Source organism: Halichoerus grypus, chromosome 10 (assembly GCF_964656455.1).
Source record: "Halichoerus grypus chromosome 10, mHalGry1.hap1.1, whole genome shotgun sequence".
NCBI lineage: Eukaryota > Metazoa > Chordata > Mammalia > Carnivora > Phocidae > Halichoerus > Halichoerus grypus.
Genome location: NC_135721.1, coordinates 21,547,168 through 21,573,321, shown reverse-complemented (window position 1 = coordinate 21,573,321; position 26,154 = coordinate 21,547,168). Strand labels below are relative to the sequence as shown.

At 45.9% G+C, this 26,154-nt stretch overlaps 1 protein-coding gene across 1 annotated transcript; it reads right to left on the bottom strand.

The window, feature by feature from the left end:
- Window positions 1–766: 766 nt before the first annotated feature.
- Window positions 767–25,937, bottom strand: GCKR (glucokinase regulator). Its single transcript, XM_036090240.2, is given in 19 exon segments — window positions 767–1,215; window positions 1,666–1,800; window positions 3,866–4,015; window positions 15,258–15,341; window positions 15,440–15,537; window positions 15,734–15,830; window positions 16,213–16,289; window positions 16,618–16,715; window positions 16,940–17,038; window positions 17,657–17,775; window positions 19,135–19,240; window positions 21,760–21,854; window positions 23,057–23,103; window positions 23,283–23,356; window positions 23,709–23,782; window positions 24,163–24,231; window positions 25,054–25,122; window positions 25,303–25,458; window positions 25,744–25,937. Coding segments are annotated over 19 exon segments (1,878 nt in total). The 5' UTR covers window positions 25,804–25,937; the 3' UTR covers window positions 767–1,044.
- Window positions 25,938–26,154: the final 217 nt, after the last annotated feature.

The following is a 26,154-nucleotide window of genomic DNA, read 5'->3' as shown; positions in this document are numbered from 1 at the left end:
CGGGTCCAATGTACTCGGAGTCCAAAGAGCACTCCGATAGAGGTTGGAGACCCACAGACATTTCGAGGGCGCTTACGGCTGCCTTTACAAGGTTGGTGACTCCATCCTCATAAAACCAAAATCTGGCTCCTTAGTGGTCACCCTACTGCCTGAAGGTTCCAGTGAGCTTTTGAGGTTTTTAACCTGTGTACTTCTTGGGCACAAGGGGGAGCCAGCTCTCTATTATCAGAATCCTATGTCCTAGGCATTGAAGAGCTGGGATGGGTCTGGGATGGGCCAGGTTTGCCTTTGATACATCAAAACAGTCGAAGCTGAGGTCTAAAATGGACAAACTGGGGTTTCTAGTGTTCATCACATCCCCCCACCAAAGGCTGTTCAGCAACCCCAGAGTTCCTTATGTTCCCCTTACAAACTTGGGCAGGGGAAGCAACCCTCACTTCAGGGTCTACTCTGTGGATGTAGCTTTCAATTCTAGTGATAAGGAACCTGCTGTCCTGCCTACTTGGCATCCTTTTTCTAGGTGTCCTGTGTTGGGGACACAACTTTTCCCCTCTTCCTCTGGAATCATCTAGGTTCCCACCTCTCCTTGCTTGTGTGATTCCGGGCAGGAGCAGAGTGTATGCGCAGGTGCGTGCACGCACGAACCCACATGTTGGAGATGAGGGATACAGAGATGTTGGAATAAGGTCTGGATCAGTGGCCAATGAAATGGGTTTGAGGGGTACGGGAGGGAAGTAAAGAAACAAACCTGTTGTTGGGACCAACCCATGCCACCCATCTGGTCCCACCTCTAATTTATTGACTCTGATCTACTGAGTGTGGAAGGTTAACTCTCCAAAACAAGGCATTTTGTTTTATTTCTGAAATCAGAATATGCCAGTGAAAGTGAAGACCACTGGGTCAAGAACAAGAACTCCCCCAAAGTAGAGAGACTCTTTTTCCTCACCCTGGGCTGCGGGTGGCCCCGGGGACTGGGCCTCTCCTCCCACACATGTGCCGCTGGCCCAACATGCCTCCATGGGCTTCGCGCCCAGAAACACCAGTTCAGGGCAGGGCAGGCTCTAGGGTTTCCAGGGGGTCTGCACCGCGCTTCCGACCTGGCCCAGTGAGGGCGCTCCTGACAGCCTCACAGACAGACGGAGCGGCCGCCAGTTGCGCCTGCGCCTCAGGGACGGAGCACCGGAATAGGAGGCTCAGCAAGCCTATGGGGATCACCTGTGGGGAAGACGCAGGGAGAACTGAAGCCTGAGAGAGTGAGGCCATCTGGGCAAGAGCCGTGGAAGAGCCAGAGCATTCGGTGTGGGAGTCAGAAGCTACTAGGTTGGATGCAAGAGTAGAAGAGAGTTATCAAGACCAGAAATTGTAGTGAGGTGGGTTAAGAACAGAAAGAAGCCTTCACCCAGACCCAGAAAACTCCTATTCATCCTCTAAGACCCAGTTCAAAGGCCCCCCTCCCCCTCTTTCCTGGCTCCCCTCCTAAACAGACCCCATTTCTGCACCCCCGCAGCAGCTTTTCCACACCTCTGTGCCTCCTTGTCACAATCACAATTCCCCAAGAAACAGGGAGCTCCTTGGCAGAACATCACTAACTTTGTAAACACAGTACCAAGCAAAATTCCTGATACGCTGAAAGGACTCAATAAATGTTAGCTGCCGGCGGGATACCTGTTCCTTCTCGTGTGCAACCTGGATGTGGAAGGAGATGGGAGCAGTCCGAATGTCATCCGACAGTGGCTGGGGGAAGTGGATCACCTGGAGGAGGGTCTCGATGCATCGAGCCTTGGGCTGTCCAGAGAACCGCTGTGGAGGAAGCAGGAAGGTCAGTGTCGGGCTAGAAGGCCAGGGGAGCAGAGAATGAAGTCGAGGAGGAGAAAGGAGTGGGAGAGTGGGAGGCAGGCACCTGGGATCCTGAAGACTGGCCAGAGAGGCTGTAGAGAAGTGGTCCCTATAGGCGATCCCAAACTCACAATCCCCAGGTGTGAAGAACAAGGGTTCGTGGTGGGCTTTGATGGGCCGGGTTAAACTGGAGGATTAATGGCAACTTGGTCACACTTTCAGCCATGTGCCACCAACCCCATAGGTTGGTAACCTTAAACTGAATTCACTCCTTCCAGTTTCCTCCTTAACCCTATCCATCCTTCATACCCTGCCAAGACTGCTCATCTGCAAAAGCTGCTCCTTTTTGTTACCCGCCCCCCCCACTAGCTCAGCACTGCCCAAGAGAAATATAATGTGAGCCACATATGTAATTTAAGATTTTCTAGTACTGCATTAAAAAAGAAACACATGGAATGCAAAAGAAACAAATAAGAAAATAGATTTTAATCATGTTTTATCTAATCCAATATATATATCTAAAATATTATTTCAACATATAAACAATATTACAAATTATTAATAGGATATTCTACAATATTTTTGTATCATGTCTTTGAAATCTAGTGTCTAGTTTATAATCCCAGCACATCTCAGTTCAGGTACTGAATTTCGATGTAAAAGTAAAATGTAGTTCTACCAAAACAATAAAGTTGCATTTAATGAAAAAAATTACACTGCTTCAGTTTTTAAACAAAACATAAAAGTTCAGCTCCGAAGACACACTAGCCACATTTCAAGTGCTCAGTAGCCACATGTGGGTGGTGACTGCCATTTTGGATGGCCCAGGTCTAGCTACATTTGGTAAGCCCCAGTTCTGGTCTGGCTTTCAATCTTCCACGTAATCCTTAGAGGGGCCACTCTGGGATGCCAAGTCCTGGATCAGACATATCTCCGATTCCCCCTACCCACCCCAACCCCAGGATCTAAAAGAGCATAAAGCACTTTTCTTTTCCTGGTTGATTGGTTCTATTCATTAGAGAAGGTTCTAGGGACTTGGTGGGTGCTCACTAAATGCTCATTGATTGATTCCCTTTACACAGGGTTGTCAGATTTAGCAAATAAAAATACAGGATACCCAGGAATAGGAATTTCAAATGAATAATGAAAAAAATAGTATAAGTATGCTTCAAATATTGCATGGGACATACTTATACTAAAAAAAAAAATCCTTTATTTATCTGAAATTCAAATTTGTCCTGTATTTTTATTTGCTAAACTTAACAACCCTCCTTTCATGACCAGCTATTGTGCTATCTGCTCGGCAGCCATTCCTCCCCCTTCTAGTACCAGCACCTTGATCTTCCTCCGGGGAACTATGGTTCTTCCATCCTTAGGCCAGGCCATTTGACTGAGGCTCACTTCCCACCCTTTCCTCCAGTGCCATCCCATAGGGAGAGCACATGAGCCAGGCCTGGGCAGAGGGCTGCTTTCCCCTGGAGCAGTGACTGGCTCAGAGATGGCATGTGACCCAAGACAAGCCAGCGAGAACCCTTCCTCCCAGGCATTCGTGGGAATCACAGGCACAGATAAACTCTCCTTCCACTCGGGTTGCTAAATTGGTAGGACGCTAGGCTGGCACTGCCGGGGGCCGATTTGCCACCTACTGGAGAAAAGCTGCCTGAGAAGGAGAACAACACAAAGGAGAGTTAAGGGCTGACATTCCGGAGCACATCGTTTGGAGTATCTGGATCGAGCTACCCTGGAACTCCAGTTACGTGAACCAGTCATTTGCCTTGTTTAGCTTAAACCGGTATGAATTAGAGGTCTGTCACATACTTGTAACTGAAAGAATCTTGTCTGATAGTTATCATCACACAGTTATGCCCCCAAGCGTGCACATACATTCCCCAGAGTGGAGGATGAGCCTGATAGGAGGAGGAGGCAGCGCAGGAGTAAAGTCAGCCCTTGGCCCCACACGTGTCCATATCTCTGTGGCAGCCTAGGCAGGGGGCTGGGCCCCACCCAGCCACGTCCCATCATGGCCTACCTGCAGCATGGCCAGCGCCCGCCAGAAGAGCTTGGAGTTGCGAATGCGGAGGTCCAACATGTGGTTTTGGAGAATCTTCCCAAGAAGCACATGGGCCCCTGTGCTCACAGTATTCAGCACCCACTTGGTGCTTAGCTCATGCTGGAACCTCTAAACAGGGCACACACACGAGGGTATGGGAAATTAGAGGATGGTAGAGCAACAGGGTGAATAGGGCCCTATTGTCAGACAGGAATCCAGGGATCAAAAACCAGGGACCAAAATGCAGACATAATTTGTTTGACCAGCCCAGAGTTTAGATGTCAGGACAGTAGTTGTAAACCAGGACTGTCCCAGGCAAACTTGGTGGTGTCACACATTTGTGGTTTTGACCCCCCAGTACACAGATATCTTCTCTGAGTTCTTTTTTTTTTTTTAAGATTTTATTTATTTATTTGACAGAGAGAGACAGTGAGAGAGGGAACACAAGCAGGGGGAGTAGGAGAAGGAGAAGCAGGCTCCCTGCCAAACAGGTAGCCCGATGAGGGGCTTGATCCCAGGACACTGGGATCATGACCCGAGCCGAAGGCAGATGCTTAACGACTGAGCCACCCAGGCACCCTCTTCTCTGAGTTCTTGCGCAAAAGGGTTTTGCACTTATCAGAACTTTCCTTTTGCTCCCCAGGTACCTGACAGGGGAGGAGTGAAGATCCTGGGATTCATTCCACTAAACCAAAGGCTCCTTGAGAGCAGAGATGGTGTCTTATTCTGCTCCAGAGCCCCAATCTTTTTGATAATGGCTGATACATGGTTACTGATCAATACACATTTGTTGAAAACTAATTCAATTTAAACCTATAACAACCCAACGAAATAGGATTTTCTTTTTTTTTTTAAAGATTTTATTTATTCATTTGAGACACACAGAGAGAGAGAGAGAGAGAGAGCATGAGCAGGGAGAGAGGCAGAGGGAGAGGGAGAAGCAGGCTCCCCACTGAGCCAGGAGCCCGATGTGGGACTCGATCCCAGGACCCTGGGATCATGACCTGAGCTGAAGGCAGACGCTTAACCATCTGAGCCACCCAGGCGCCCGAAATAGAATTTTCTATCCCCATTTCTACATATGTGGAAACTAGAGGTCAAAAGTAAAGTAACATGAGGGGCACCTGGGTGGCTCAGTCAGTTAAGCGTCCAACTCTTGATTTCGGCTCAGGTCATGATCTCAGAGTCATGAGATCGAGCCCTGCATTGGGAGTCTGCTGGAGATTCTTTCTCTCCTTCTCCCTCTGCCCCTCCCACCACTTGTAGTCTCTCTTTCTCTCTCAAATAAATAAATAAATAAATAAATCTTAAAAAATAAAAAGAAGTAACTTGAATAAGCTTATATAATAGTGACATGTAGAATCAGGACCTAAATCCAGGTCTTCTGATTTGTGATGAAGGCATTTCCTACTTGGCCACAATCATCTCCTAGGTGAATAAGATAATGTATGGGAAAGCACACTGAAAACTAAAACACTGTACAAACACATAGTACTGTGAGTATAAACACCACCTGTCCTTGGCCCTCATCTCTTGCACTTATAACCTCCATTACTGCACTTTGCATCTATTACTATAACCGGAGTCCAGAAAAAGAATTGAGAGGATTAATTACTGGGTCCTAGCCAGGCTAGGGAACAAGCTACCACTACTTCTACCCTCTTATTCTGGCATCCTAGAAATAGTGGGTCACACACACCCTTTGCAGAGGGTATATTGAAAATACTTAACAAGTGATTGACAGGGACATGAGTACCGTATAAGAACATTTGCAATGATGTGGATGGAGCTAGAGATTATTATGCTAAGTGAAATAAGTCAGTCAGGGAAAGACAAATGCCATATGATTTCACTCATATGTGGAATTTAAGAAACAAAATAAAGGGGGGAAAAGAGAGAGAGAGAGGCAAGCCAAGAAACAGACTCTTAACTATAAAGAACAATGGTTACCAGAGGGAAGGTAGGTGGGTGGGGGATGGGTGAAGCAGGTGATGGGGATTAAGGAGTGCACCTGTTGTGATGAGCACCGGGTGTTGTATGGAAGTGTTGAATCACTATATTGTACACCTGAAACTAACATTACACTGTGTGTTAACTAACAGGAATTTAAATAAAAACTGGGGGAAAAAAAAAAGATACTGTGGCTCATTTGGCCAAAAACAAAAAAAAAAGAGAGAGCGCACACGCAGAAATCTGACCAATCAGAATGGAGCTAGCTAGTATGCAGTACACAGACTGCCCTGTGGGAACGAGATCAATCAGCTCTGGGTTATATCATTTATGTCACTGACCATTATATTACCATGTATACCATGAGCTATCATTAACACAAAAATATATTAAAGTGTACATAATTTGAATCCAGACACATTCATTTTAAAGTACATATAGAAAAAAGGCAGCAAATGTACCTAGAAAAATCCTTAAAAAGATGAGTGAGGGGGCGCCTGGGGGGCTCAGTCGTTAAGTGTCTGCCTTCGGCTCAGGTCATGATCCCAGGGTCCTGGGATCAAACCCCGCATCGGGCTCCCTGCTCTGTGGGAAGCCTGCTTCTCCCTCTCCCACTGCCCCTGCTTGTATTCCTGCTCTCACTATCTGTCTCTCTGTCAAATAAATAAATAAAATCTTAAAAAAAAAAAAAAAAGAGTGAGAGAAGCACTAACCTTTCAGATATTAAGAACACAATAAGCCTCTATATTTAAACTGTATGGCATCATCACATCAATAGACAGACTGGTAGAACAGAACAGAAAGTCCATAAATAAACCAGTGCACGTGGGAACTAAGTATCTGATAGAAGTAGCATCTCAAATCACTCAGGAAAAGATGAATTTTAAAAATATATTGAGATGGAGCATCTGGGTGGCTCAGTCAGTTAATGTCTGCCTTTGGCTCAGGTCATGATCTCAGGGTCCAGGGATGGAGCCCCATATGGGGCTCCCTGCTCAATGGGGAGTCTGCTTCTGCCCCCACCCCTGCTCCTTTTCTCTCTCTCTCGCTCACTCTCTCTCAAATAAATAAATTATAAATATATATTATATATATATGGAGAGAGACAGTCACTTAGAAAAAAATAAAAGTGGGTTCATACCTTAACCCATACACAAGAATCAATTAATGAATTGCAGGTCTAAGTGTTTTTAAAAAAAGAAAGAAAAAAGAAACCATTTTTACTAGAAGAAACCCGTACTAGAAGAAAGCACAGGTGGAGTTCCTTTACAACCTGGGAGTAGCAGAGAGCTTTCAAGGTCCAGATTCAAAAAAAATGGATTAATAAGTTCTATCCCAGAAAAATTAAAACAAAGACATTTATTTGCATGGTTAAAACCCAAATGAAATATTTACAATATATATCAGAAAGAAAGGACTAATGCCTCTGATTTATAAAGTGCTAAAAATCAGGGGCACCTGGGTGGCTCAGTTAAGCGTCTGCCTTCGGCTCAGGTCATGATCCCAGGGTCCTAGGATGGAGCCCACATCGGGCTCTCTATTCAGCAGGGAGCCTGCTTCTCCCTCTCCCTCTGCACGTCACTCCCCCTGCTTGTGCTCTCTCTCTCTCAAATAAATAATATCTTTAAATAAAAATAAAGTACTAAAAATCAAGGGATCATACAGACCTCAATACCATTAGAAAATGAGTATATTTCATGTATTTACATGAACACACAATTCACAAAAAGATTTACTAAAGACCCTTAAGTATGTGAAAAGATGCTCAACTAAACACATAATAAGTAAAATACAAACGAAAACCACACAGAAATAGAATTTCTCATCTATCAGATTGGCAAAAATCCAAAAGCTTGAGAATGCTCTTAAAGAGGCTATAGGGAAGGGGCGCCTGGGTGGCTCAGTCGTCAAGCATCTGCCTTCGGCTCAGGTCATGATCCCAGGGTGCTGGAATCGAGCCCCGCATCGGGCTCCCTGCTCCGCGGGAAGTCTGCTTCTCCCTCTCCCACTCCCCCTGCTTGTGTTCCCTCTCTCACTGTGTCTCTGTCTGTCAAATAAATAAATAAATAATCTTTAAAAAAAAAAGAAGCAAAATGGGAAATCCCTATGACGGGAAATGTTGCAGTATCTAACAAAATTACATATGTATTTATCCTTTGACCCAGCTCTCATTCTTCTAGGAATTTACCCCAAAAATACACTTCTACATTACAAAAATACATGCATATTCATTGCATCATTATTGGTAATAGCAAAATATCGGAAACAACCAAATGTCCTACATCAGAGACTGCCCAAATAATTCTTGCACGTGTACAATTTACACACAAATGTAAAAAATAATGAGGAAGGGTTTTATAAACCCAAGTGGAATTATTTTCAGGATATCTCATTAAAGTACAAAAGAATATACATAGCACAGTGCCTCTTGTATAAGAAAAAATTGTAAAGTACATACAAACACACTTTTTTTGCAAAAAGAACCACAGGAAGGCACGTCAGTAACTAATGAAATTGTTTACCTGTAGGGATGAGTGGAGACAGGAGGAAGGAAGAGTGAAGGGGTGGGACATCTCCTTTTTATACAGTTTGAGTTTATTTTTTTTATTTTTTTAAAGATTTTATTTATTTGATAGAGAGAGACACAGTGAGAGAGGGAACACAAGCAGGGGGAATGGAAGAGGGAGAAGCAGGCTTCCCGCAGAGCAGGGAGCCCAATGAGGGGCTCGATCCCAGGACCCTGGGATCATGACCTGAGCCGAAGGCAGACGCTTAACGACTGAGCCACCCAGGCACCCCTACAGTTTAACTTTAAACCATGTTATGTTTTACATATTCAAAAGATAAAGTGAGATCAAAAACAAAAAACTCAGGGACACCTGGGTGGCTTAGTTAAGTGTCTGCCTTTGGCTCAGGTCATGATCCCAGGGTCCTGAGATTGAGTCCCACATTGGGCTCCCTGCTCAGCGGGGACCCTGCTTCTCCCTCTCCCTCTGTCTGCTGCCCCTCCTGCTTGTGCTCTCCCTCTCTCTCTCTCTGACAAATAAATAAAATCTTAAAAAAACTTCTAAGGGCGCCTGGGTGGCTCAGTCGTTAAGTGTCTGCCTTCGGCTCAGGTCATGATCCCAGGGTCCTGGGATCGAGCCCCGCATCGGGCTCCCTGCTCGGCCAGGAGCCTGCTTCTCCCTCTCCCACTCCGCCTGCTTGTGTTCCCTCTCTAGCTGTCTCTCTCTCTCTCTCTGTCAAATAAATAAAATAAAATCTTTAAAAAAAAAAAAAAAAAAAACTTCTAAAATGGAAAAAAAATAAAAATAAAGGAAATGAAACTAACTATATATCATACTGATAACTACAGAGAGAGAGGAAAAAATTTAATGCAAGTGACTTTTGACACTTTAGGTATCTTTCGTGGGATATGGTCAGAAGACAAAAAGAACTGCAAAGAAATCTTGACCATTCTTGGTAAGTTTGTTGATGATAGTGTTTTAGGGTAGCAATTTCAAAACCAGTATTTATTGCAGGACTAAGCAAATGGATAAATATATTGATGATGTTGGAAATCAACATTCTCACTAAGGGAAAACAGGAAGGAGAACACATATACATTCATAAATGTGTATATATGTACTTATGTGAAAAAAAATACACAGTTGACCCTTGAACAACAAGGGTTTGAACTACACGGGTCCACTTATAGGCAGATTTTTTCAATAAATACAGTGTGGTACTATAAATAAATTTTCTGTATGATTTAACATTTTCTTTTCTCTAGCTTATTTTACTGTAAGGATACAGCCTATAATACATATAACTTTAAAAATATGTGTTGACTGTTTTCGGGAAGGCTTGTGGTCAACAGTAAGCTATTAGTTAAGTTTGGGGGAGTCAAAAGTTATAGGGGGGTTTTCAACTGTGTGGGGTGCCAGTGCTTCTAGTCCCCGTGTTTTTCAAGGTCAACTATATTTCCTCATTCTTTTCTTTCTTTTTTTTTTTTTTTGAGACAGAGACAGTGCACACGCAAACAAACAGGGAGAGGAGCAGAGGGAGAGAGAATCTCAGACTCCACCCTGAGCACAGAGCCGGATGTGGGCTCAATCATGACCCTGAGGTCATGCCCTGAACGGAAATCAAGAGTCCGACATTTAGCCGATTGAGCCACCCAGGTGCCCCTGTATTTACTTGTTCTTTCTACCAAAGAACTTTGCTTAGGGGCAAAGCCACCAGTAGCAGAAGCGCCCCTACACCTAGGTTTTAAATACAGCAGTCCCCACTTACCCACGGGATGAGTTCCAGACCCCCAGGGGATGCCCGACACTGCACAGTACCGAGCCATACACATACTGTTTTTTTCCTATATATACATACCTATGATAAAGATTATTTTATGCATTAGGCACAGTAAGAGATGAACAGCAACAACAATAAAATAGAACAATTATAACAACATACTATAATAAAAGTTATGTGACTGTGGTCTCTCAAAATATCTTATTATACTATATTCACCATTCCCCTTCTGGTGACGATGTGAGATGACAAAATGGCCGCTGGATGAGATGGAGGGACAGGAATGACGTAGGCAGTGTGACGTAGCGTTAGGCTACTACTGACCCTTTGGACTACAGTTGATTGGGGTAAATGAAACCGTGGAAAGCAAACGTGGAGAAGGCGGGACCGCTGTACCAATCCCCACTGACAACCACGGGGGCTCCTTGAAAATTACTGATTCCAGCCAGGACTGGAACCAGGGAAAGTACGAGGTGAACCTGGGACAACATTTCTGTTCTCCTACATAGACGGCTGGGGACACTATTGTACGGACGCACATCTATACACACACACAGGTAAATAGTAATTACGAGATTTAGAAACTGAAGTGGAGTGATTTTCAAGATATCTTGTTAAAAAACGCAAGGCACAAAGACTATAATATGCTACGCTTTTGCATAAGAGAAAAGGTGATTTATTTTTTTTCCCAAAAAGACACACAGCAAAGAATGTTTAAACACTAATGTGGATATGTCACAAGGACAAAGCGGCCAGCTTGAATAAGAGCTTGTTTTGAGTATTAAAATCAATAATGACAGGGATGGATTAAAACACGCTTAACAACAAAAAATGCATGAGTCCATACTGAGTCTAAATATATGTAGATGGGGTGGGGAGAGAAGGGAGAGATTTTCTTTACAGAATACCAACTAATAAATGTAGACAGAAAGATAGAAATAGAAAATCACCATTAAAAAGCCACCATAGTAATAAATTGATTCAACCAAGAATCATCTGTGGATGCTAAAACCATTGGGGGAAAGATCACTAAGGAATAGGATGCAAAGAAATCAGACTCTATCAGGGCGCCTGGGTGGCTCAGTCCGTTAAGCTTCTGCCCTCAGCTCTGGTCATGATCTCCGGCTCCTGGGATGGAGCCCCCCGGCTGGCTCCCTGCTCAGTGGGGAGTCTGCTTCTCCCTCTCCCTCTGCCCCTCCCCCATCACTCATGTTCTCTCTCTGTTTCTCTCAAATAAATAAATAAATAAAATCTTAAAAAAAAAGAAATCTGACACTACCTTGAGTAAGTGATCAAACATCACCAATAAAGGAATGACCTGACATCAGGCACCTCCTAATCTGATACACTGACAAAGCCACAGTCTCCTCTATACAGTACTCCTGCCAAAAAACTTCACCTGAATAGAATGAAGAAACAATCAGGCAAATCCAAGGTGAAGCACATTCTGGAAAACAATTGGTCCAGACTCCTATACTATTAGTGTCATAAAAGACACAAAAAACAGCTAAAGAATTCATCTAGATTAAAGAGACTAGGGGCGCCTGGGTGGCTCAGTCGGTTAAGCGTCTGCCTTCGGCTCAGGTCATGATCCCAGAGTCCTGGGATCGAGCCCCGCATCGGGCTCCCTGCTCTGCAGGAAGCCTGCTTCTCCCTCTCTTACTCCCCCTGCTTGTGTTCCCTCTCTCGCTGTGTCTCTGTCAAATAAATAAACAAAATCTTAAAAAAAAAAAGAAAGAAGGAATTAAAAAAAAAATAAAGAGACCTGATAACTAAGTGCAATGCATTATCTCTGATTGGATCCTGGACCTGGAAATAAAAATAATACAGGGATAATTGGGGAAATTTTAATATGGTCTGCAGATTTGATAATTGTATTCACTGTCATTTGTCCTGAGTGTGATAATTATATTGTGATTATGTAGGCAAATGTCCTTGTTCTTAGGGGACACAGTAATTTGTGTCAAGTGTCATCATATCTCCAAGTATCTTTCAAATAATTCAGAGGAAAAGAGGGATGAAGCAGATATGGCCAAATGTTAAAGATTGGTGAACCTAGCTCTCTCTCTCTCAAATAAATAAATAAAATCTTTTTAAAAATTGGTGTATGGGTGTTCACTGTTCTTGCAATTTTTCCGTAGGGTGGAAAATTTTTCAAAATACAAGTGTGGGAGGAGTTTACATCAAAAATATTTCTGCAACTAAAGATTTACTAATGGAAGCCTCTTTATTTCAAACAATTGCCATATATTTAGAAAGATACAAGCCAGAATCAAGCATAAGACAGAAGCCATACACACCAAAAAAAGACTGATAGATATGACTATGTAAAATAAAACATCTCTACATCAAAAATGTAGAAATAAAAAACAGTAATAAACTGGAGGAAAATACAGAACAAGAAAAAAAAAGGCTACTGTCCTTGCTATATACACTCCCTTTTATAAATTAGTAAGAAAAAAATAAATATGCTCAAAAGAATGGGTGAATATGCTCAAAAGGTATGAAAAAGTAACACAATAAAGAAAAAAAGTGCAATACCCAATATATATCTTTAGGTGGCCAATCTCCACAGTTATCAAAGGAATTTGAATTAGGGGCACCTGGGTGGCTCAGTTAACTGTCTGACTTCAGTTCAGGTCATGATCTCAGGTCCTGGGATCAAGCACCTGCGTTGGGCTCTGCGTTCAGCAGGGAGTCTGCTTCTCCCTCTCCCTCGGCCCCTCCCTCTCCCCCTACTCATGCTCTCTCTCTCTCAAAACCATAAATAAATATCTTTAAAAAAATGATGATGTCCGGCGCCTAGGTGGCTCAGTTGGTTAAGCATCTGCCTTCCACTCAGGTCATGATCCTGGAGTCCCAGGATCAAGTCCCACGTCGGGCTCCCTGCTCAGCAGGGAGTCTGCTTCTCCCTCTGACCCCCCTCTCTCTCATGCTCTCTCTCTCAAATAAATAAATGAAAAATCTAAAGAAAAAATGATGATATGGATATATTTGTACAGAAATGTGTTCATAATTTTCAATGAAGAGAAGCAAGTTAAAAACAGCATGTCAAATATGGTCCTGTTTTTGTATAAATATATTTACGTATGCATAAAAAAGCCTAGAGGGACATTCTCCAAAATTTGTCTAAGTGGTTTTTTAAAAGAAGGTTGTTATGGATACTTTTTTCCTTCTTTTGATTTCTGTATTTTCTGAAGTGTTTACAACAAAAATGTTGCTATTATAATTACAATTTTCCTTAAAAACAGATCTTTTTCAAAAGATCACAGGTTAGGGTGCCTGGGTGGGTCAGTTGGTTAAGTGGCTGCCTTTGGCTCAGGTCACGATCCCAGGGTCCTGGAATCGAGTCCCATGTCTGCAGGGAGTCTGCTTCTCCCTCTGCCCCTCCCCCCACTCGTTCTCTCAATCTCTCTCTCTCAAATAAATAAATAAAATCTTTAAAAAAAAAAAATCACAGCTTAACATTCCCTACCATATCCCCTATCCCTGGAATAGTACCTGGCATGTGATAGGTGCATAAAAAATATTTGTTGAAGGAATGAGTAAAAGAATCTGACTCAATTCATGGATATGGTTGAAATTTATATTGTGAAGTGAAATAAACCATGGGCTTAGAGTCACAAGGCCAGGGTTTGAGTCTTGACTCCTGCTTTAGCCATGTGGCTATGATTACAATCCCTTAATCTCTTAGTTTCAGCTTCCTTATCTGAGATGGGGGACAAAACCTACATCCCTTAGGAGCTCGTTATGAGAAATGATTATTATAGGGCGCCTGGGTGGCTCAGTTGGTTGAGCGACTGCCTTCAGCTCGGGTCATGATCCTGGAGTCCCGGGATCGAGTCCCACATCGGGCTCCCTGCTCGGCGGGGAGTCTGCTTCTCCCTCTGACGCTCCCCCCTCTCATGCTCTCTCTGTCTCTATCTCATTCTCTCTCTCAAATAAATAAATAAAATCTTTAAAAAGAAAAAAAAAAAGAAATGATTATTATAAATGAAATAGTTTGTGAAGTGCATAGGCCTACATGTGTATTAGGTACGATGAGTGTACAGTGGAACCCGGAAGTGCGGAGAGGTATCTCACATCAAGGAGAGGGCTCAACATTGTGGGTTTCATTGGAGAAGACTTCTTAGAAGATGTGAGATGTCAAAGGAGACAACGAATGTGGAAAGTATGCCAAAAAGTAGAGATGTGACCAATGAACACCATTTGGAAGGGAAGACAAAGATACACACTGGAAGGAGCAAGGATCCCCTGGCTCGGGGGGGTGGGGGGGCGGGGGGGAGCTTCCATTGAGTTCTTAGTGCAGGTAAGAAAGCATGGCAGCTGTTGTCTGGTCAAGTCAGGAAGCTTCCTGGAAGAGGTGATCTGAATAATGGATGAGACCACATCTCTCCAGGGCAACCCTTCGGGGCCCTGGTTGCGCCCTGTGGATGGTGGACAGGTGTCAGAAAACGGAGGACCACAGATGGAAAACTGCCTTCTTTCTTGGGCCACAAAGCACAGATGAACTGACACTCAGATGTCCCAATGCCCACTCTAAACTCTGAACTGCGAAGTGCACCCAAATTGATTATTATTTCTATGATTATTATCAGTGCTTGTACTGATAATGCTTTGCCCAAACATTATCAGTGCTTCACTAGTGAAATTATAATTAGCAAAAATTATAATTATAATAAATATTATAATAATTATAATTACTGAAAATTATAATGATAATACATATTGTAATAAATTATAACTAGTGGAATTATAATTTCATTATATTACGGACGATATCAGTATAATATTGTCTGCAGTGAATTCAGCATAGTGAATTTGCAAGCATATGCCTTAAAGAGTTTTGTATAGTGAGGATGACTATAATATCGACAATGAACCCGTAACAAAGGACAAATGAGTATCTGTCAGACGACCGGTGGCCTGGCCTGTCTTTTGCGCCTATTCCTGGATAGAACTGAGCCATTGCCTTGGAAACTCTGACCAGTGACCTGGTGACACAAGAACTTGCCCAGCTGGCTTTCTGGAAGTCCAACAAAGCTTTCTACCTCCAGCCTTGAGTTTTCTAATTTCTGGAACCCCTCCCCCTTTGAGTCCCTCAGTGCAGATAATATCCTCTTAGTCCCCATACCTGGATGAAGTTCCCTTCATATTCGAAGAAAAGCAGTGGCCACATGATGCTGATGATGGAGGGGAAGAGCTTCTTCAGAGGGGTCTGGGGAAAGAGAGAGAGAGATGAGCCAGAGCAGCATCTCCAGGAAGGCCTTGCTGTAACTGCCACCCCAGGTTCCCTCCTCAAGGCCGGACCCTCACCGGCAGGGCCTGGCCCACGGTGCTGGGTGCCTGGGCCTGGAGGCTGGCAGTCTTCTCTTTCACCTGCTCCACCGGCGTCTGCACCTCCGTGAGGTTGTCTAGGAGAGGGGGAGGGCACCAGAGATGAAAGGCTGGCGGTCCAGCTGTTCTTCCTGTTCCCCGGGGTCCAGTCAGGACACGTGCCCCTGGCCCTCCCTCAGAGCAGGTGCCTTAAGACCCAGAAAAATGACAGTTCCCCTGAGTCACTCTGCCGCCTCCATCTGCTCACCCCACCGCTTCCGTCTTCCCTCTCACCACCCAGGGTAAAAATGAAGACCACAGTGTCAATTTCCATGAGGGATGGCAAGATGGAAGTCAGGAAGTCCTCCTGGGAGAAGGAGAACTGCGGACCCTGGGCACAAGAAGATGGGAGTCCCCCCGCATGAAAAACTCCAGCACAGAGCCCCGGAGACTGCAGAGGGCCTCACAGGACCTCTCATACAGCGTGTTTGTATACAGATGAAAGAACTGAGGTTCAAGGAGGTAAAGTGTTATGCCCAAGATGATGCAGCAAGTTGAGGGAAGAGCACTGGACCAGAGCCAGCTTTAGAGGGTGAATCCAGAGCCTTCCACCCTCCCTGTGCTGCCCCAAAGCCTCCCGACCTCTAACCCATATTCCCTTCTCTGAACTGTCTGCCCTGTTACACTCCCCAACCTGTCTCTACCTCCCCTTACCTCCCATTCTGCACACCAATCACCTTCACAACCTCCCCCATGTCCCGTCATCCTCCCACCCGGTTGATGAGCTCAGCCTTCTGGTTAAACATATCACTGTGATCACCAATGAAAAAGCCACAGACATCTCAGAAATCTGGAAAGTTTAAGGACAGGGAGAAAGGAGTGATGGGCTTTATAGGAAAGAAAAGTTCTAGGCTTGGGGGGATGTTAATGCGACTTGGAGGAAAGTGGCAAGTGGGGTGTAGGGTGAGGTGTCACACACATGGGAGGCCACAGCTAAGCAGGGCTGGGAGTTAAGGGACCAAGGCCTGAATAGGGGTTCAAAGGAAGGAGCATTTGACTGAAATGCCTATTCCAATAAGACAGGATGGACATTGAATGAGGAACCCCCATGGGTTGGGGGGGAGGAAATCGGTTTGCATCAGGAGGAACCAGGAAGAAAGTCTGGACTGGGGTCCCACCAGCACCAAAGGTGTGGGTGCACTCCACTCCATCCATGATGGCAATGATGCCGAGGGTCTGCCAGCCAACCAGGTACACTCGGCCTTTTTTCTCCAGGCTGAGAATGGGCCAGAGGTCAGGACACAAGAGGAGAGATCACAGTGAAAAAAGACGAGGGATCAGAGAAAGATGCACATGGCAGAGCACAGGTGTACACCAACAGGAAGCCTGCCATGCCCCTCCACCATGCAGACCACACCCCTCACCCTGTTAATGAGTCTTGTAGGGTCTCTGCTGCTCTCATCCACGCCACCTCCCCCCTCCAAACACATTTCCACATACCTGGTGCTGGCTTGCTTCATCAGGGCAGTGATCTTAGGGCTTTGACTATAGGTCACCTGATGAGCCCGCTCAAATGTCCGCAGGATTTCCAGAAGGCACCTGGGAGAAAGGCCACTGGCACCCGGGGTGGGCCCAGTGCCCCCTCAGAAAGCATGGGTACCCGCCCCTGCCAGCCGAAGGCACAATCCCCTTAAAACTAAGTTCTGCTGGTCTCTAGTGGAGGTGCAGTGAGTATTATCAGAATGCATTACAGAGAATAGAAAGGGCTTCAGTGAGCAGAACACAAAGAGCAGACAGAGGGATAAGGCCATTAAGAGAGTGGTGGGAGGAGGATGGGATCAGAGTAGATGAGGAGGTTAAGTGGGGATTCTGGGAGCCAGGCCAGAGACCCCAGTAAGGGAAGCAGGCCCCCAGCAGAAGGAGCTCTTCCTGCATGACCTGGACCATCCCCAAGTCAAAGACTCTCCGAAATTAGGTTAGCTTTGGATGTCCCAAGTGGGCACAGAGATTAGCGGGACCTGAGGAATCCAGGGTCCACTGGAAACAATCGAGACTCTCTGTGGTAAGAACCCCAGGCCAGCTCTTTTCCCATGGGAGGCATGGTGGGGCCTCCGTCTTGCTGCCATTAACCCGTCTCTGCGTCTGGACTTGCCATCCCCCAACCTGTACCAACCCCTTCCCTGCCTGACTGATCTCTCTCGTCCAGATCCTCCCTACCTCTGAGCTGCTGCGATGCCCCGGTCCACAGTCTTATGGGCTGCCAGTAGCAGGGTTTCCAGCAGGATCTTGGTTGCACTTCCACCTTTCATCCGGGATGAGCCACTGAGGCCCTCGGGCTGAGGAGGTGATGACAGCCGAGAGGAATTGGGAGAGGAAGGAGGATCCTGGAGTTCACTAATTAGTGGCCCCTGGCATGGAGTCTGGTTAGAGGCCACTGGGGCTGCATTCGGCAGGACTGGGGGTGCCCAGGGCGCTATGAGGAGTGCTGGGTTGAGGGCTTCACTGAGAGAAGAAGAGAGAGGGTAAGGGCCAGCTCTGGTCATTTCTACGGTACATTCAGGACTCTGAAGAGGAAGCCACAGTGATTGGGTGTCCCGTTAGCAGGAGATAAGTGTTTTTTGGAGAGGGTGTTTTTTTTTTTTCAAGAAGTTTCTCCCCACCCAACCCCCCATTTTTTTAATAGCAGTTTGTCAACCTGAACACCACATTTCATGTCCTTTGGACAGACCAATGAAGCAGCCATTGTAATGGATAGGGATGTGACACGACACACCATGCATAAAGAGATGGCTGCAAAAAGAATGATCAAGGGGCGCCTGGGTGGCTCAGCCGTTAAGCGGCTGCCTTCGGCTCAGGTCATGATCCCAGAGTCCTGGGATCGAGCCCCGCATCGGGCTCCCTGCTCGGCGGAGAGCCTGCTTCTCCCTCTCCCTCTGTCTGCTGCTCTGCCTACTTGTGCTCTCTCTGTGTTAAACAAATAAATAAAAATCTTTAAAAAAAAAGAAAAGAATGATCAAAGCGGTGTCTGAGAAAAGGAGATTAAAAGTAAACAACTGCAGACAGGAAGAGAGATGAGCGCCTGAGAGCTGAAAGATAGGGACCTCACACGGGGTAGCTGCCTTCCTACCACACAGAGGGAGGAGCAAGGAGAATGTCTCAGATGCGCCGATCACTGGCAGAGAGGGCCAGCAGCAGGGATTCGGCTCAGGCCCTTGTCAAGTCTAAGTGAGGGTAGACTACGCTCATGCCCTAGTGCCACGCATCTCCACCCCAGAGAAAAAGGCGCCGGAGCACCGGAGGCTTGAAAGGCCCACCCAGTTTTGGAGAGGATTAGAAAGGCAGAAAGATGAAACTGAATCCCATTGTTTTAAAGCCTGTATTTGAAACTAAAACGTAAGAGAAACAGAAAGCAATTCACCATTCCATTCAATACTCTCTACTCACAGATGCAAAAGAGGTTCTTCAAACGGGAAACCCACCCCAGACGGGTTAGGTGTTTAATGATTACGGATTTAGGAGACAGGATCAAGATGGAAATACAACATCTTAAGGTGAGTGAGGAAATGGGAAAACAGGATTTGCTTTACTACATTTTAGTTGACACACAATGCCAGGAATTTAGAGAAGATGTAACAAAATCAGAAGCATCTGGGAGGTGGCAAGCATTCCCTAGGTGGGAGTGGGGAAGATCCTACCCCAATTGCAGGATTGAGCACAAAAGCTTCTTGTTTCTCTTGCAGTTTCTGCATCCGCTCTGCTATTTGTCGGAATGTGGAACTCCAGTCTTCAATGGGGTCATTTCTGGGGCCCACAGAGAGAGAGGTGGGGAGATTGTGAGGATCTAAAGGAAGGAAGGGCCTCAGATGGGAGTCAGGATCAAAGACCACATTGGGATTGGGGTCTAACATCAACAATCTCCTAGAGATATGCTTTGGAGCTCATGGGGGCACTGTGTCTCTGAACCCCAAGGATAAGGGCTAGTAATGCATTCAACAATTTAATCTCAGAGCAAAGCCAACACTCAAGTTTAAAGCTCCAGCCTGAGACCAAAACTTTCTCGTATCCTGGTCCTTGCCCATGTCCCACTGCCACGGCCATACTACCCACAACTCTCTGTAGGTCCCTGGAGGAGTACCTATCATCAGAATGTCAAAACTGCCACTTTATTTTCAGTCTTAAGGTCCATCAGAAGCCCTTCCCATTCCTGGGAATATATTCTGGCCATCTCCCCAAATAGCAAACCCCTCACTACTTGAGGGAGGGACAACAGTTCCTACTGAAGGAACACCACTGCAGGGTATGAAGCATAGCACCTAACAGTCGGCAAACATTTCTTGAATAAATTAATCATGAACAAAACAATGTGCTAAGGGGACAAGAGATCAACAGACTTGTTACCTGCTTAGGTGCAACCATGGAATCTCAAAGAATGGGGATCTTCTGTAGTTGACCTCTACTGGTCAACTCTGCTAGGGGGTACTTAGCAAATCACCCACTGTGGCAGGAGCTCAGAGAGTTACCTCTCTATAAGACCTCTCTAACCTCCTCTTATCATCCCATCCCTGCAAAATGTCTACCCCTACTTGAACTATTCTTATATTTTTTCATCTGTATTTCCTCGAGGGCAAACAAGTTTCACATATTACATGCCCATCGTGTAAAGTGTTTCTGTCATTTGTCCTCAAACTACTTCTGAAAGTCCCTAGAGACCTAAGCAGAGCGAGGAGACAGTGTTCATTGTACAGTGGAAAACTGAGACTCCCAAACTTGGCTAGTCATCAAAATCACCTGGGGAGTTTGAGTTGTTTTTTTTTTTTTTTAAACTACCCATTTCTGGGTACCACGCCCACCCTGAGAATCAACTTCAGGAGTTCTGGAGTAGAGCCCCAAAATCTGTATTTTTAAAATGCTTCCCAGACGACTCTGAAGATTGGCCAAGTTTGGGAGCCACTGATTTAAGGAACAACTAGAAGATCTCCACGCCTACGTTGTTTGAAATCCTTTATTTCTCTTAGTCACAGTGCCTGAAATTAGCATCCACTGCAGCAGATACATTTTTGGTGAAGGAGAGTCCTCCATGAAAAGGAGCAGGGTTAAAAGTATCTCAGACTCATTTATATCTTCACATGAATTACACTACAAGCCTGGAATCTGGGAGTTAAGAAAAAGACCTCAGAAAGCACCCAGCTGCCCCATCCCCCAAGACCACCCCTGAATGCAAAGCTGCTCTTGAGAAATCAACAAGCCTTCACTGGAATACTCCAGCGACAGGAAGCCTTTAGCTTCATCAGGAGGCCCACTCCAATGGTTAAGTTAGCAGAGTTCCCCAAACCTGGCTGTGCACCAGCATCTCCAGGGATGTCTTCGAAAAATAGATATTTCAGGGCCTTACCCCAAAGCGACAACATCAGAGCTCTCGCACAAGGGGCTAAAAATCTACCTTCTTATTGCTTTAACACTCCCTGGGACGCCTGGGTGGCTCAGTTAGTTACGCGTCTGCCTTCGGCTCAGGTCATGATTCCGGGGTCCTGGGATCGAGCCCCGGATCGGGCTCCCTGCTCCACAGGAAGCCTGCTTCTCCCTCTCCCACTCCCCCTGCTTGTGTTCCCTCTCTCGCTGTCTCTCTCTGCCAAATAAATAAATAAAATCTTTAAAAAGAAAAATCTAAAAAACAAAAACAAAAACCACTCCCAAGGCTGCACATCCACAGAACCACACCTGAGCACTATGGATTTCATACGCTGACCTTCTCTGAGGTCAAAGTGGTCATCTACATAGAGAATAAGGCAGAGGTGATTGGGTGGCACAGAGTTTTCAGGAAAGGGGAACAGAGCCAAAGGGGTGCCTCGAATGACAAAGGAGAATGGGTGCTAAAATAAGGGAGCTGGGCAAAGGGGAGTCAGAGGCCACTCAGCACCCACTGCTCCTTTGAAAAGATGCTCATCTTTGTGGTATGCATTTTCCTGACCCTATTCTACCTTCTGGCCCTTGTTTCCCATGTCTCTTCCCTTCCTGTTTTGAATGTATGCTTTTGGTATTTTATGTGGCCTTTGTAAGCTGCCTTCAATCCTTTCTGAAACAAGAGAATAAATCAACCAACCGACCAAAAAAACAAAACAAAAACAAAAACAACCCACCGAAAACAAAAACCTCATAAGCTTAGGGACAGTCGATATTTACTTTAATATTCTGAGATGTGGTGAATAAGACCATATCCACCGTGCCATACCCTTTGTGGTCGTACTGTAGATTTTGACAGGTTCCCTCTTGGCCTCCCCTGGGGTGTGGTCGGTCACTGTCTTTCATTACAGCAGGCTTACCTGGCCATGTTCACGGGGTTGCAACCAACCAGAACTGGCAAAAAGATGGCTGGGTTGTCCATGCAGTAATCCATCTGGCCTGCCACAAAGGGAGCCTGATGGTAGGGGAAGAAAAAGGGCATGATGAGAAGGGTTACTCTATTGTTGCTCGAGGCCCAGAGGCATCAGGATCCCCCAAAATGCTTGTTAGAAATGCATATTCCCAGGGGCGCCTGGGTGACTCAGTCGTTGAGCATCTGCCTTCGGCTCAGGTCATGATCCCAGGGTCCTGGGATGGAGCCCCGCATCAGGCTCCCTGCTCTGCGGGAGGCCTGCTTCTCCCTCTCCCACTCTCCCTGCTTGTGTTCCCTCTCTCGCTGTCTCTCTCTCTGTCAAATAAATAGATAAAATCTAAAAAAAAAAAAAAAAAAAAAACCTGCTTTAAAAAAAAAAAAGAAATGCATATTCTCAGACCCAGGTAAGATCTACTGGATCCACATTTGATGGGGAAAGCCTCAGGCCTGTATTTTTAACAAGTTTCCCCAAGGAAATCCTCTGCATGGTAAAGTTTAAAAACTACTGAACTAAATTTTATGCTCCTTAAGGTCAGTGTCCTGCCCTCCTTGTGTGCCTCCTTCCACATCTAGCATTGCTGGACTTGTTTCTGCTTAGTGAATTGTTAGAATCAGTATGCTGCAATGGTGAGAGAAAATTGGGGTCACCAAGTCCAGTGCTTGGAATCTTGTTAAAATGCAGATTCAGACTCAGTAGGTTTTGGGGGGGGAGCCTGCAATTCTGCATTTCTAGCAAATCCTAGGAGATACTGATGTTACTATGCAAGGACCATGCTTAAGTAGCAAAGGACTGGCCCAGAGATCAGCTTTTTCTGTAAAGAGCAAGAGAGTAAATATTTTAGGCTTTGGGGGCCCTATGAACTCTGTACAATACGAAACCCTACCATTGTAGCATGAAGCGGCCATGTTATGTAAACACAAAGGCTGCGTCTCAGTAAAACTTTATTTACAAAAACAGGCAGTGGCAGGATTGACTTGCCTATGTAGTTTGCTGACGCTGGGACTAGTCCCTCTACCTTGGTTGTTGAATGGATTGATACACAGGTATTCTGAAATAGGATCCTTTCCCTTTCGTCCCACATTCATACAACTGGATCTCAATTAGTGAGAGTAAAATCAAAATTCCTTGTGCAAACCCTTTCTGTTTTCTAGCACCCACTTCATCAATCTATTTTCCATGCTATTCTGTTCCGACCCCCTTCCTCCCTATAAAATGGATCCACCCAGCCTGTCTTTACACTCACAGAGAGTCCCACCGAAATGCCAATGACAATCACCCTCTTCCTTCCCAGCAGCCACCTAGGAGAAGAGGGTGGGTGAGACAGTGCCACCAGGAGGATTCTAGGACACAAACCTTTGCGTGGGGATGTCAGGGTCAGGACTAGGGGAGGGAATGGGCTTTGGCTGGATGGGGGCTTTTGTGTCCTCATGGGAAGGAACAGACAGAGGTGTCTGGCTATCAGTGGAAAACACAGACCTTCTTCAGTTCCTCAATCCCGTGCAGGGCACTATCTTCTGTCCCCTCCCTAGATGCCACCACAGACCTAAGAAGACAGACTCAAGGTCAGTGGCACTGGTTTGGAAGCAGAAGCCTACGGTATACCAGGGCAGAGAAGAGAATGCTTTGAGAGAAGGGAATGAAGGGAAAGCTATCATTGACTGAACACCTACTATTTGCTAGACACCATGATAGATGCTCTATAGGGCTGAAAAACTCCAGTACCTTTAAGGCCAATCAGGTAACATGAGTATGTGAAGTGGGCCAAGTGCAAGGCAATAAGAAATGATGGGGACCAAAGTAAACTGGATACAATCTTCACCTGAAAGCTCTAAAATTACATTTCCAAAAAAACACTGTCCAGACCAAACAAAATATTCAAAGCCAGCTTGTCTTACCTGTCACCCCCTGCAATGAGGTAGGTGTAAAGGGGTTTCTGTCCTAGACCTTTCATCAGCTGGTTGAAGGAGACCTGTCAGGGGGGAAGGACATGAAGTAGTGATGATAGTGAAGGGAGCGATTATCTTGGATTTGGGACACCTAGAGTGTAGAGGCTTATAAGGATTCCCTCAGGCCAGCGCTTAAGCCAGTACTGCTTGGAATTTGGCACTTCAAATGCTACTTGCAGATGATGGACTGGGGGTGCATGGGATGTAGAGACACGGGCAGTAGACTGGTGGGGATCGGGTGGGTTCTGAAGATATGAGGGCTCCATGGTGAGATCTAGCTTTGGGAAGAGAGGGAGCCAGGCCTCGAGGGGGCCACCTAGGAACATAGCTATGATGAGCTTTATGGTCCTGAGGGTCACTCCGAGAAGGCAGAAGGAGGAAAATCAGGGATCAGCGTACTCACCGACATGAGAAATGCCATCCTGCCAGAGGTGCCCCCTCCGCTCAGCACCACCAGTGCCCCCTCAGGCTCCTGAGAAAGAAAAACTGCCTATGTCGCCAGGTCCTAGCTCAGGTTGGGGGAAGCATATTCTTTCTCTATCAGCAGCAGAAGAACAATTGGGGAGACTTCTTAACCCTCCTCTTACGACAAAAGGGAACAGAACATAGGTGGTATGGTGTCGCAGAAAGAATGAAACTTCAGTCTGACTCCCAGCTCTGGCTTAGCTACTTATTCAAACCCTTACTTATTCCAGAAAGGACTGAGAGCAGCTTTGTCATCAACCAATCAATCAATAAAAAACAGTGCTACCCGGGGCGCCTGGGTGGCTCAGTCGTTAAGCGTCTGCCTTCGGCTCAGGTCATGATCCCAGGGTCCTGGGATCGAGCCCCGCATCGGGCTCCCTGCTCGCTGGGAAGCCTGCTTCTCCCTCTCCCACTCCCCCTGCATGTGTTCCCTCTCTCGCTGTGTCTCTCTCTGTCAAATAAATAAATAAAATCTTAAAAAAAAAAAAAAAAAAACAGTGCTACCCAGCAATTATTAGCTGGATATATTTGGGCAAGCTACCGTGATTATCCTTTGTTTTCCTATCTGAAAAAAAAATGGAGACAATCACACCAATTTCACAGGTTTTTACAAAGGTAATGAGTGTGAAAGCACAATGTCAATTATAGAGTATGACGCAGATAATAGTTATTATAATTACTGTTGATTAATAAGATGACAATAAAGATCCCAGAGGGAGGACTGGGAGAAAGGAGAATGGAGATGGAGCAAAATCAGAAGTGGAGGCCAAGAAAAGAGAAAGGTGGAGGGAAGAGAAGTTCAGGAGGGGAGCAAATGGCGAGCCCGTACCTTCAGCACTTCCTGAACTTTGCCAGCCACTTGTACCATGGTGGTCAGAATCGATTCACTATGCAGTCGCTGTAGGCAACAGGCAGGAATCAGAAGCCATTTGGATTTGGGGCTGGGGGGGTGTTAATGGTGGGGTGGAGGGGCTCTCAGGTCTCAAACATTAGGGACCATGGTTTGAGAGAGCAGAGGTTGAGGTACGGTTGGAGTCGGCATCTTTATTTTCAGTGTCCAGGGGATGGTCTGGGTCACCTGGTACGTGGGCATGACTTGCCCCTCCTCCTGGAAGATCTCAGCATCACATTGTCCCAGCAGTCGAACAATTTGCTCGGCATCTGCTTTGTCCAGGTCCTGGGTCGGTGGGTTTGACTTCTCTGTGATTGGCAGGGCTTCCTCATACCCAGACAACTAGAGGGAAGGGGGCACAAGGATACAGGCAGGAAGCCAAAGCCTCATTCACGCCTGCTGATCTGGAGGTGGGAGTGGCAGCGGGCACAAGGTTTGGACACACACACACACACCATCCAAGGATTTAGCCTGCACTTGGTACTCTGGGCCTGATAGGGGAAGAAGATCAGGAAGGAAGATGGGAAGGAGGGGAGGGAGAGTAGAAACCCAGGGTGAAGGGAAGTCCAGATGAGAAATGATTCTAGGAATCAGTGCAGAAGACCAACATGGAGAAGAGGGTCTCACTTCCCACTTGCCAGGCTCTGGGGTCTCAATCACATGTTGAAACCGTTTTGTGCCCGGCATGGTCACAGGCTGTGGACACCCTGTCGTGTCTGCCTCCTCAGCCACACAAACCCTTTTGTCACGCTAACTCTGCTTCCAGCTGGCAGGGCCTTATCTGAGCCACAGTGATGATTAACCCAAGTACCCTGGCCTCTCTGTGCACCACCCCCTCTGAGTACCTCTTCCTGCACCCTTTCCTGGTCAGTCGGTCCCCAGCCCTCTGGTCACCCAGGGAAGCTCCTGGGGTCCCTCTTTGCATGCATGCAGACTGCCCAGCCTCTGCTTTGCCCCTGCAGGGGAAAACCTGAGGTTCATTACTCTTAACTTTGGACACAATGACCTCTTCTCTGGAGGGCCTGGAGCCTGGAAGTG